This window comes from Fistularia commersonii, chromosome 26 (assembly GCF_037954325.1).
Source record: "Fistularia commersonii isolate RoL2024-O1a breed Wild chromosome 26, RoL_Fcom_v1.0, whole genome shotgun sequence".
In the NCBI taxonomy this organism is placed as follows: domain Eukaryota; kingdom Metazoa; phylum Chordata; class Actinopteri; order Syngnathiformes; family Fistulariidae; genus Fistularia; species Fistularia commersonii.
In genome coordinates, this window is record NC_141309.1 from 1,405,897 (window position 1) to 1,417,500 (window position 11,604).

The 11,604-nt window shown below is 52.2% G+C and overlaps 3 protein-coding genes across 5 annotated transcripts; 2 read left to right on the forward strand and 1 right to left on the reverse strand.

The window, feature by feature from the left end:
- Window positions 1-2,353: 2,353 nt before the first annotated feature.
- On the forward strand, window positions 2,354-3,724 carry LOC147218212 (isotocin-neurophysin IT 1-like). Its single transcript, XM_086173383.1, has 3 exons — window positions 2,354-2,615; window positions 2,699-2,903; window positions 3,418-3,724. Exons 1-3 carry the CDS (start codon window positions 2,496-2,498, stop codon window positions 3,561-3,563), a joined length of 471 nt encoding a protein of 156 aa, XP_086029509.1. The 5' UTR covers window positions 2,354-2,495; the 3' UTR covers window positions 3,564-3,724.
- A 385-nt stretch (window positions 3,725-4,109) lies between these two features.
- On the reverse strand, window positions 4,110-10,046 carry smyd1b (SET and MYND domain containing 1b). Of its 3 annotated transcripts, XM_086173379.1 has the most exons (11): window positions 9,815-10,046; window positions 9,555-9,693; window positions 8,813-8,989; window positions 8,513-8,726; window positions 7,775-7,905; window positions 7,611-7,649; window positions 6,967-7,162; window positions 6,347-6,439; window positions 6,116-6,279; window positions 5,876-6,044; window positions 4,110-5,796 (listed from the first exon to the last, which is right to left on the reverse strand). In XM_086173379.1, the coding sequence occupies exons 2-11, from the start codon at window positions 9,674-9,676 to the stop codon at window positions 5,632-5,634; spliced, it is 1,470 nt and encodes a 489-aa protein (XP_086029505.1). In that variant the 5' UTR covers window positions 9,677-9,693; window positions 9,815-10,046; the 3' UTR covers window positions 4,110-5,631. The 3 variants fall into 3 exon arrangements, with proteins under 3 accessions (XP_086029505.1, XP_086029504.1, XP_086029506.1); XM_086173378.1 differs by having other exon boundaries at window positions 9,555-10,046; XM_086173380.1 differs by lacking the exon at window positions 7,611-7,649 and having other exon boundaries at window positions 9,555-10,045.
- LOC147218214 (fatty acid-binding protein, liver-type-like) lies at window positions 4,634-5,726 on the forward strand. The gene is made up of 3 exons (XM_086173384.1): window positions 4,634-4,700; window positions 4,775-4,947; window positions 5,032-5,726. The coding sequence occupies exons 1-3, from the start codon at window positions 4,634-4,636 to the stop codon at window positions 5,179-5,181; spliced, it is 390 nt and encodes a 129-aa protein (XP_086029510.1). The 3' UTR covers window positions 5,182-5,726.
- Window positions 10,047-11,604: the final 1,558 nt, after the last annotated feature.

Below are 11,604 nucleotides of genomic sequence, written 5' to 3' on the forward strand. Positions count from 1 at the left end.
CTGACTTTCTTTTTTTTCTGGTCTGGACTCACTAAGTGAGTCCTAGCATAGCATAGCATAGTGTGTCACGAGGACAAAAGTGAGAAGACAGACTCTGAAGCCTGGAAGCTGAATGATGACAGGGATAGGAGAAGAGACCAATACTTTTGGGGACTCAGGTGATGTTCAGCGAAGGTTCGAAACAGGGAATCCGTCCACAAAGGTCGGAGAGGTGACGCTCCATCGCCTGGACCGGTCGATCTTTGCAGTCAACTTCCCGATGGAGGTACCTCCAAGTCCAAACCCAGTCTTTTGACACTGACGTCAGCGCACACACACCTCCCCGACAACGCCGCAGATCGGGGTGAGGTGGCAGTCATGAATCACAAGTCGGCGGCTGTAATTGAACTCATATCATTAAAACAGCGAAACCGTGATCTGCGTAGCGGCCGAGCGTTAGCGCCGCTAATTAGCAGATGAAGCCAATTAACCTCGGACCTGCCAGAATGTGTGCTCCCATTCATGTGAGAGATTAAGCGGTTTATAAATAAAGAGAGGAAATTAGGTGTATGTGTGGGTGTGCGTTTGAACATTTTGTTCAACATCATTATTTATGTGGTTACAAACATCAAATTCTGAGTAGATAGAACTGCCAAACCATCAACGTGGCTTCAAATCCAAAGGCCCCTTTTACTTCTTTTGACTGTTGTACTCATTTTAGCACTGTTTTCATTCATTCGTTCGTTGATTCTCATTGGACGAGAGGAGGGGTTCACAATCACAGGAAAACATAGACATACAACCATTCCCCCTCTCATTCAAACATCTGGACCATTGAGGGTCTCTTATCAACCTCCTGTATGTCTTTGGACTCTCTACTTTTGCAAAAAAGTAGAGAACCTGTGGGAACCTCACAAGAAGAACATGTAGACTCCACCCGAGGACCTCCTTGCTGCGAGGCAGAAGCTCTCACCACCGCGATGTCGCGCTGTTAACCCGTCTAACCAGCCCAAACTACTCGATGTAGTCGTCTCAGAAGGCCACTCATTTTTTACAGAAGACCGGTCTGGCAACGTGGTAGGACCATGGTGAGGCGTCCGATCACCATGAAGCCTTCAGAGTCTTTGGAGTGCAACGGAGAACTTCTTTGGGTGAAGCAGCAGCTGTGGCTCTGCTGGTCTAGCAGGCGTTCATCCAAAGGGAAGGTTGGAGGTTTGATCCTTAGCTCGAACTGATGTTCCTGGGCAAAGAACTGAACCACCCAGTTGCTCCCGATGGTCTTGTTGCCACCTTGCATGACACTACACAAGAGGAGACCATGTTGTTGTACATGTATTATTTCCGAAGGGGCGTAAATGCATCCTGCCCCCCTGCGAATCGGGACCACATGACCATGGCCACTTTTGGACCACATAATTCTACGAACTCAAAAGCAAGAACTGTCCTGTTGGAGTTCCGTTCCAGGAAGTCCCCTCCTGCAGGAGAACCCTTCAGCCAGTGGACTGTCAGATGGGCTGAAGTGTTTTTATTTTCTCCCTACACTGCAAAGAAGTGTGAAGCGCCCCGCCATTAGCCAACCCCAGATTTTTTTTAAGATGGCGCCCTGAGGGTTTGCAGGAAGTATCTGGGTGCCGCTGATCAGTTACACCAATCACAAGGCACTTATGTCATACGAGTTCCTATGGCACCCGAAAAAGACCCTGCTTTGGAGTGGGAGCCCAACTGGTTCTTCTTGAAGCTGAGGGTCCTGGTTTCTCTGCTGTCTGAGTGGACAGATAAACCTTCCCAAAAAAGTTAAAGGAACTGTCAAAAAGTCCCTGCAGAACGAAAGTGACTAAAGTCGAAAGGGGTGACCTTCCTTGGGATGGACCAGCGAGGAACTGCTCATCCACCGGCCAATAAGCTGCTTCCCAGCGGCAGAAGATGTAAAAATGACCTCTAAGAGGACGAACGAGATCGAAGGTATGGTTGTACCCGTCCGTGTACCTTTCCATGCACCAGTGTCGCACTGCTTTGAGCTTGAATCTAATCGCCATTTGAAAACCCAGTCGCCCTAAAATATGCTTTCCATTAATTACAGATCACAGTTCTGCCACTGTGACGTCCCTCCCTGCTTTTCATAATTTCACCTCACCTTCCTCTTCTTCACGGCCTCTCCGACTTCCAGTCACGTCGGGCATGCACAGTCACGCACCGCCCTCTAACCAGGCCGCAGAAACCGCCGGCCCTTTGACCCGCAGAGTGGTCGGAGTCATCGCCGAGGGCAACGTCGGCGGCTACGATGGCCTCATTAGACACCTTTAAGTGGCTTTTGGATTTCTACGTCACTCCCGAAAGAAGCCTTGGAAGTACTTAAGGCGAGTCGTCGGCACGGTGCAAGAACATCCATCCGGACAGCCGCCCGAAACACCTCATCGCCAGCTAGCTTAGCAGCAAGGGAGTATCCCGACTTTGACGCTGATTTCCACCGTGCCGCCGCCGTGCCCATCCGTCTTTCTCCCGCCTCCTCAGCCGAGATGACCGGAACCGCGGTGTCCTTGTGTCTGCTGTTCGTCCTGTCCGCCTGCTCGGCATGCTACATCTCCAACTGTCCCATCGGGGGGAAACGCTCCCTCATCGACGGCCCGCTTCGCAAGGTGAGTCTCTTCAGAAGGTGTGGCCCGCATCTCTGAATGGACTAACATCTAACCGTAATTTCAATTTGATCTTTCTCCTGCAGTGCATGTCCTGTGGCCCTGGGGACCGGGGCCACTGCTTCGGCCCCAACATCTGCTGCGGAGAAGGCATCGGCTGCTTGCTGGGCTCCCCGGAATCCGCCCACTGCCTGGAGGAGAACTACCTCCTCACCCCATGCCAGGCCGGAGGGCGGCCTTGTGGATCTGAAGGCGGACGCTGCGCCGCCTCAGGTGTCTGCTGCGATGCAGGTCAGAACTTTGACCCCTTGATGTGTTATTTCAACCTTCCTGGGAACCAATAGTGATGTAGGTATCTCGAGTTGTATGCTTTCTTGTCGGGGCGACTCGGTAGCGCGGTGGTTATCGTTCCCACCCCACAGCATGACGGTTCAGTTGGATTCCAACTAGAAGCTCTCTTGTGTGGACGCTCCAATGGTATCTCGAATTGTATGCTTTCTTGTCGGGGCGACTCGGTAGCACAGTGGTTATCGATTCCACCCCACAGCAAGAACGTCCAGTTGGATTCCAACTGGAAGCTCTCTTGTGTGGACTCTCCATGCTGTCCCCCTTCTTTATCTCGGATAGTCCAAAAGCAGGAGGTTCATCGGAGACCTTTAATTGTCCAGATACGTAAACAACAGAGAGAACAGCTGCATGAATGCTTTCTTGTCGAAGTGAGTTCTCAGTAGCCACTTGGCGAGTTCACCAAAGCCGGCATCAGTGTTGACCGCCCTCGTAACGGAGATCCGCCTTTGTACCCCAGAAAGCTGCGTGTCGGACCAATCCTGCCTCATCGAAGCCGATGGAGACGACCAGGCCGGCCAATACGACGGCGGCGACCCGAGTGACATCATCCTAAGGCTCCTGCAGTTGGCCGGTCACGCATCTCCTCATCGAATCCACCAATGAGCTGCGCCCGACACCAAGGAGCCCGACAACGCGGAGGTTCTCGCTCTCGTCCGGCTCCTCCCCCCTTCGTCAGAATATTTTTATGCACCATATCGGGGGAGAATCCTGACCGCGGCTGTCCAAATCACCTGCATGAAATAAAGTTCTGAGGGAATCTGAAACGCTCGTGCTGTCGGTCTTTGATCGTCAACCTGACCTCGGGAGAACCCGTGAGATCATTCGCCCGCAAGTCAGCACAAACCTTATCAGATGCAGATACCTTCGTATCGCCCGTCCGGCTTTGCATAATCCTTTTGTAGACCACTGTGTGAGTCCGGAGGATCTCGTCCCGCGTCTGTGCGTTTGATGACAATCCAGAGGACACGATGTCACCGTTGCGTGTGCGGAGATGATTATCTCCGCCGGGCCGTCGTCACCTTTGACCAGAGATTGCTCACCTCGGGTTTGAACCGTGGCTCCCGGAAGGAGAACACCGAGTGCGGCACAAGAACGAGCAAGTTAACACTCTGAAATCACACCGGGGAATGATTGAGCCGCTGCTGCCGGACGGGGTCGGGAACATTTTATTTTAAAAGCTCAAACACATTAAAAGTGATGCTCGGTGAGTTCGTATGTTTGCCAAATACAAGTGTCATAAATGTCAAGATTAGAGGTTAATAGGAGGAAGAAAAATGTGAGTTATCACCTCTGTTTATTTATTAATCTCAAAAGCGATCGGTCGGGCATCTGTGAAAAGTAAAGGTGCGCCAGATGTAAACGTGGATTCGCGTGAAGAAGGATGAGACGAAGAAAACTCGTCCTGCGCTTTGCCGTTATTCTGTTTCCGTGCACGTCAGGCGTGACCGCTAACCCCGCTTGGAGATCATCCGTGTCGCAGGATACGCGGCGCTAACCAGGCAACCCTGCAGCTATCTCTCAGATTGTCTTATCATTGATGAACTCTGCTTGCGCGAGTGGGCCGGACCGGCATCAATTGGAAACACCTGCGGTTAATGATTGCACCGCCGGGGGTTTTGAGGGTATAAGATTGGCGAGAAGCAGATGTAGCTTCACCTTCGGTGTCTGGCGCCATGTCTTTCTCTGGGAAGTACCAACTGGAGTCGCAGGAGAACTTTGAGCCTTTCATGAAGGCGATCGGTGAGTGACCGCTTTTCCGCGCCGCGCGTCATCGGCCGAACGTCCGAATTCCACCGGCTGTCTCCGTGAATCAGGTGTCCCGGATGAGCTCATTCAGAAAGGCAAGGACATCAAAAGCGTTACTGAGATCGAGGAGAACGGCGACAACTTCAAAGTGACCGTCACGACCGGCACCAACGTCCTCCTCAACTCCTTCACCGTCGGTGAGGAGACCGAGATGGAAACCATCACCGGGGAGAAGGTCAAGGTGAGCGCTTAGGATCTGAAATCAAACTATCGTGGTGATGATTTTTTCTCTCTGACGTTCGGCTCTCGACGTCCTTCTCTGAAGGGGGTCGCCCGGCGTGAAGGCAAAAAGCTGAGAGTTTCCCTGAAGGGAATGGAGTCGGTCACCGAGATGGTGGACGGGAACACGATTGTAAATGTGAGTTGCTGCTTCTCTGCCAGTTTTTTTTTTTTTTTTTCCGCCACCTTCATCTAACCCTGACCTTCTCCCCTCCCAGACAATGACACTCGGTGGAATTGTGTACAAAAGGATTAGCAAGAGGATCTGATGTTCTGCACTTGGGATAATAAACACTGTTTTTTTTTGAAAACCACTCTCTTTCTGTTGTTTTCACACCGACCGACCTCGTCTCCCGGCGTGATGAATCCGCGTGTCGCACCCGGAACTTTTCGACGAATTACCTGACCACTCAGCCGTTTGACCGTCTCCGGTTTAAATGTTTCGGCTGGCAGAACACGGGTGTCCCCGAGGCTGAAATTTACAACTTAATACCTCAAGGATGAAACTGTTTGAGTTGTGGAACTCCGGCCAAAACAAATAGCTCTTGGCAAAGCGCAGGTCTGGTATCTTTCACTGACTCAAATCCAGATGGTGGACTCTCTGTGAGGGGTGGGTGGTCTTCAGCGTCAGCCGGTCCACCGGGGCTTATTTCCTCCGGTGGAAGAGGTTCTTGATGCCGTCCTCCACCGACTTGGGTTCGTGCATCATGGTCATCGGCCGGTTCTTCAGCGCCGCCTCCCTCATACTGTGGTAAACGTACTCGTTCTGTTTGAACATCCTCAGCTCCATCTCCGTCTGCATGCGCATTGCCTGTGGAAACAGAAGGACCGTAAAGGTCAACATTTCAGCATCTGGCCACATGGTGGCGGCAGGAACTAACTGGGGTTACCTCCAGATCCTTGGTGATTGGGTGCGTGGGGCCGTGGGTGACCATGAGAATGGCGTAGGCTTTGCAGATCATCCCGTGGCCCACCTCTATGAGCCCGGCCTGCCAGTGGTTGACCCCGGCCCTCATCGCAGCCATGCCCAGAGCGGCGTTGTTCGGGTGGTAAAGTTTCCTGAAGGGCGCGGGAGGCGACGCCGTAAGCAACGTTTCTGCATTCGGCCGATACCGCGACGCCGTACTCACATGTATCCCTCCACCATTTTGCGGGAGTACTCGGCGGCGTCCTCGAAGTACTGCAGGTACGCCTGCACCTCGCTCAGGGTGCTCCACATCCTCAGCAGGTAGATGTGAGTATCGGCCAACACCGGCTCGGTTTTCTCAATACACCCTCTGCTGATTTTCACCACCTGGAGAGCAGAGTACTGTGAGAAAAGGCCGTTTTGTAACATTTGAGATCTGCTACCGTTGCGTCACCTCGTGGTAGTCGCCTTTCAAGCGAGCCTCCTCCAACTTCTCCAGCATTTCGATGCAATGATCGGTAGCTTCTTTGACCTGCTCGTCGGACGGCTTCCAGAAGCAAAGAGGAAGGACAGGCGAAGCGACATTAATGTAAACTGTTTAGTGTCCACCGCAACGTGTCAGAGAAATTAGGCCTTTAATAGACCAATAAAGGTGAAAGGTCCGATTACTTTATCTTTAACCTTGAGATCTTTGATCCGCTGACAATTATAATCTTATAAACCGAATCAATCTGCGTTATTTTTACGATGCTTGGGGTTACTTATTCAAAGAATCCACGATAAGCGCTGCGGGGGTTACGACTCTTGTGACAAGCACAGCATGGAGACAGGATGTGGAACTGTTGTCCAACTGAAAAGAGGGCCAGATGAACCTCCCTGCACGGGAAAAGCGAGAACAGGGAGCCAAAGCGTCGACAAAAACAAGTTGGGGGATTGTTTAGGTGAAGCGAAGAAGCCACCGCGGATTATCTTTGACCTGAAAAGTCGCCGTTAGGACTACATCGAGGTGCGACCTCGTCTGGAGTACCGAAGGGAAAGCACAATCTCACAAACACAAAGAGAGAAAACACAAACCTTGACTCCGTCCACTTCCCTGCCTCCCAGTTTCACGTCGTCCTTGATGCCGTTCTTGCAGTGTTCGCACGTGCACTCGAAGAAGTACTGCGTCCTCAGGAGCCGCCGTCTCTCCTCGGACAAATTCAGGAAGTCCACGTAGGCCACGGTGAGCTCCTCGCCTTCCGGGATCTTGCTCAAGGCCCGCAGCTCGATCCTGAGGACGAGGAAGAAACCCGGTTGATTCGAACCTTTACATCCCTCTTATTTCGGAACCGGAAGGAGGACGCGTCATCAGATTAGGTCTGTTAGAGCTGCACTCTGTGGAGCACACAAGGGCCGCCTGCAAAAGTGACACACCAGGTTCACTTCGGGTTCACTTTTGTGTGGACACATGGTTTAAGGGATGGGCGTTTAGGGGGGGTCTGGATGGATGCTGATCCGGGTTACGAGTGCGTGGTGAAGCTGCCGCGGAGAATGAGGCGTCTTTGTGGACGCTAAACTATGTTAGGGCATTCAAGCGACACGCGATGACACGTTCCTCGCAGGCTGTCAGCGGCGTGGGGGGGGTGGAGAGAAGGTTAGGTGGTGCTGATGAGTCGTGACGGGACGTTGGAAACAGGTGACACACATTAGAGATTTCCCTTTTTTGGGGCGTAACGCACCTCCGTTGAGAATGATACATAGTATTCACAGCGGATTGACTGAAAGACAAACAGGAAGCGGGTTTACGCTCAACACACACTCACGTACACACACACACACACACGATGGGAATATGTAAGAAAAACACCCTTTCGGACATCCCGTGTCATGTTGTTGAACTCACTTGCCGTGGTTGAGGATGACGGTGCAGTTCGGCCAGCAGTCGTGGTTGACCAGACACAGGTTTGGGAAAAGGCCCACGCCCACCGCCTGCAGGCCCCGCTGGTCGCTAACCGTGAAGCCGTTGCAGTTGATCTGGACGTTGGAACACAATCATGGTCATTTCCGTAGGAAGCGGTCAAACGTCGTTTAAGATCTCCGAACACAACGCGCTCGGTTGATTTATGGTCCCGACCTTTAAACATACAAGTCTATCTCGTCACCTCCTTAGGTCACCTTCGACACGTCGGTCAATATTTAACGTTTAGCGATTGATCGCTAGACTCTGTTCCAGCTGTTATCGAGTTTTCGCGTTAGAACTCTTGCCGTCAAGAAGAACGGTGGATTTCCTGTTGATAAGGAGGATTAAATGGGTTCCTTCCTTTTGATGGAGCAAACAGCAGCGTCAGGGAGGATTCACAGGTTTTACTCTCAAATATAGCATTTTTGTTGAGATGTAATGAGAAAGAAGGATTCATTCTGCGAGAGGCAGGGTTCAGCCTGGACCACTGGATCACAGGGCCGGGAGAGGAACTCGGAGAACCTGGAGGAACCCTGCACCACGGAGACTCCTGTGAGGAACATCTTGCTGTGCACCGCCGTTTTTTCTGCACCAAAAACACGGAGACGCCACTCGGAAAGCCTACGCATTGAGAAAGAAACTTAAGTTCATGAGGAACTCAGATACAGCGAGGAAACATACCACACCAAAGATGTGTGAGATGACATCGATGGTGTGCTGCTTGCTGTTGCGCGGCCAGTAGTCCAGGAAGTTGTGTATGTCCACTTTGAACTCCTTCAGCTCCTCCTCCTGCATGTCGGTAACGTGGTCCTCCAGCTCGTCCAGGGTGGTCAGCTGCATGTCGGACACGACGTTGCCCTCCCTGTCCAGTCGCCACATGATGCGCGCCACCAGCCTGTCGGCGAGAAGAACCACCAAGTAGAAGAAGTGCCGACTTGGAGCCGGTGGCGTACGGCTTAACTAGCCGCACCTTCCGTTTACCTGATGCTCTCGTTGGGCGCCTTCCCGAAGGCCTTGATGGCGCCGCATTCCAGTTTGTGTTCGGCCCAGCCGGCCCGCTGGCAGGTCCGGTCGCAGTAATGAGCAAATTTGCACTGGCCGCACCTCTGGAGCTTTTCTTGCCTGCGGAAGCAGCTGTGGCAGATTCGCTCCGCGAGGCTTCGGGTGGGACGACAGAAAAAAAGGAAACAATCGGTGGCACGATCCGGCTGTTTCGGTATCATTAGATATACGGTTCACAGAGGTGGTATGAGATCGACCAACGGCGGAGGGTTCTTCATCCAGAGATGGCCTTGTTGTTGTCGCGCCACGGAAGGAACTCCTGTGACCCTTCACATGGGATTCACGGGACGCGTCTCGGAAAAAGCTGCAGAATTTACGACCCTCCGTTGTTCTGCATTCACATCTTTGTCCTCGTCTGGATCGAGAACTCCTCGAAAACTAACTTTTCCCACGAAATCATAAAGAAGACGGATTATCGCAAAGCGCGACACCGATGAAAAAGCTACTTTTTGTGTCCCAAATCGCCGGAAAATAGTCGCTCGTTTGGCTCGTCACGCCAGAAATCCTTCATCCGCGGCGAAGGCGAAGTATTCCCGCGAGGTTTCATCCGTCCTTGGATCGCTTTCTAACAGAACGTCGTTTCGAACACGAGAGCCGTTCATCTGGAAAGATCAACCCATGAAGCTCCGGAACCCGTTCCCCTCTCCCGTCGCTACCTTACCTGTCGAACACCACGGCCGCCAGGCTGGGCTCGGAGAAGATCACGTCTCCCGGCCAGAACTCCTTGGTGGCCTTTAGACCCCGTCCCTTGTCCGCCGTGTCAAATATGGCCACGTTCTCCATGGTAGCGGCGTAGGTTCCTGCACGGTGAGTCGGTGCGTGAGGGACTGGGTTTGGAGTCTCAGTCGACCAGCTTGTGTCCTCTGTGTTGTTCAGGAATGACAAATGCACATTCCACGCTCGGGGTACAAAAATAGCCACCTGCTTCTGGAATCGCACCACGAGCTTCAAGGACTGACACCGGAGCGTTCCAACGAGCGACGCTCGATCCGACTTCGGTGACCTTCGGGGTCGCGCGTGTAGATCCGAGCGCCGGATCGGCAATGAAACTTCAGGAAGTTTCTCTTATTTACCGAGGTTGGGTTCCTCTTTGGTGGCGAGAAGTCCTCCACCCCCACCTCCGACCAGGACTTGGTAAGAGCCTGGAGTCGGAGGGTTATTTTTGTCCCCCAGTTGTGCCTGCCTGTCATGGGTGTGCGGTGACGTTGGACAGCTGCGAGGTGACGGCCTGAGATCCCCCCACCCCTGACCCTCCACGGTTCGTTCTGGATCTTTCTCTAACAGCGATGTGAACGATAGTCGTGGCGTGAAAGCCTTTGAGAACACGGCGGAGCTTTTGAATATCGCCTTCTGTGTGATGGTAAGACGGTAAGAACAACAACGAGATGGTGCTTTCGCGTTTTTCTTGAGAATTCTACAGCAGAGCATCTTGGAAAAGGTTACCAAGCCCGAAGTGAGTGCGCAACATTTGATTTTTTGAAACCGTTCACCCTCACATCAACGTGTTGGGCAATGTAGGGTCTCCAATGAAGCTCCCGCATGTGTTTGGATTGCGGGAGGAACCTGGAGAACCAGGAGGAACCCCGCGCAGAAGCTCGCCTCGTTGGTTCATGTTTCATGACATATTGTACACTCACACCTATCCGTCACGTCTCATGTTCACGTTTAATCCGAACATTGCGGTGATGACAGCAGAGCAGGACAACGGTGACACATCACGCCTCCAAAAAGTCAAGATGTGCCCGGGAGGCGAAGTCGTTGTCCACCAGAAGTTAAATCGGTTTTGCCGCAGACTCCTGACATGGTAGCAGATCTTCACGGACGCCCGTGTTCTTCCAGACCTCCTCCTGCATCTCTGCGTCCATTGGACCTGGAGGACACCGAGGAGGGCGGTTATAACGCTGAAACTGTTCCTCTAGAAGATGCTGATCCCTGACAGCAGGAGGGGGTTAAACGTACGGCCCGCGGGCCAGTACCGGCCCTCCCAGGGGGTCCACTCTACAAATCTACATCTTCCGTTGGTACAGACACCCTCATCGGCAAGATGTCGTTGTCAAAAAACAGGAAAGTGTGCATAGAGTTTTGGGTTTTCCAAAAAAAATGCCCACTTTTTATTGGGGTTAATAAGAAACCCGTATGGTTTGGTGCCACTATGAGACTCGGTCTGATATCAAAACAACAAAAAGCACAGAGAACTGAGAAGACGGAACTAAGGCATTCTTTTCTGAATGAATCTCAGGTTGTTCCTCGTGTTATTTTTTAAAGGAATACTTCATTATATGTAAAGATTTTTATCATTTATGTGCTCTTTTTTGCACTAAAAAAAGGAGACATTTGGACTTAGAGTTACTTCTAGTTAATTACGCTATGATTTTACTGGTTTGGCACGTGGCCCCCGGACCAAAATGAGTTTGACCCCCCTGCCTTACAGTCATCTGGAACCTCCTGCAGGAGGAACCCCAAGCGTACAAACGCACCTTTACCTGGAGAGTAGTTGAGGACTTTGAGGACTTATCTCAGACTTACCAGCATTGTTGATCAGAACCACATGCTCCGAGCCACCAGGAGCAGCTCCGTGACACACCTGGGCGACGGCATCGCTCCTTCATTTGCTTTCCAGAACCCTCTTTGCCTCTTCAAGCCGTCACCTGTCGTGCCAGAGCCCGTCCGAAGCTTTTGGAGGCTCCAGCGATGTCGCAGATGCACCTTCC

What these genes read in the sequence shown, in the direction of transcription:
- LOC147218214 (XM_086173384.1), top strand. Translation starts at nt 4,634, where the DNA reads ATGTCTTTCTCTGGGAAGTACCAACTGGAGTCGCAGGAGAACTTTGAG. An exon ending in GCCTTTCATGAAGGCGATCG is followed by an intron (nt 4,701 to 4,774) that starts GTGAGTGACCGC and finishes TCCGTGAATCAG; the next exon opens with GTGTCCCGGATGAGCTCATT. An exon ending in TCACCGGGGAGAAGGTCAAG is followed by an intron (nt 4,948 to 5,031) that starts GTGAGCGCTTAG and finishes CCTTCTCTGAAG; the next exon opens with GGGGTCGCCCGGCGTGAAGG.
- smyd1b (XM_086173379.1), bottom strand. Translation starts at nt 9,676, where the DNA reads ATGGAGAACGTGGCCATATTTGACACGGCGGACAAGGGACGGGGTCTA. An exon ending in AAAATGGTGGAGGGATACAT is followed by an intron (nt 6,045 to 6,115) that starts GTGAGTACGGCG and finishes CGCGCCCTTCAG; the next exon opens with GAAACTTTACCACCCGAACA. An exon ending in CAATCACCAAGGATCTGGAG is followed by an intron (nt 5,797 to 5,875) that starts GTAACCCCAGTT and finishes CTGTTTCCACAG; the next exon opens with GCAATGCGCATGCAGACGGA.
- LOC147218212 (XM_086173383.1), top strand. Translation starts at nt 2,496, where the DNA reads ATGACCGGAACCGCGGTGTCCTTGTGTCTGCTGTTCGTCCTGTCCGCC. An exon ending in TCGACGGCCCGCTTCGCAAG is followed by an intron (nt 2,616 to 2,698) that starts GTGAGTCTCTTC and finishes TTTCTCCTGCAG; the next exon opens with TGCATGTCCTGTGGCCCTGG. An exon ending in AGGTGTCTGCTGCGATGCAG is followed by an intron (nt 2,904 to 3,417) that starts GTCAGAACTTTG and finishes TTTGTACCCCAG; the next exon opens with AAAGCTGCGTGTCGGACCAA.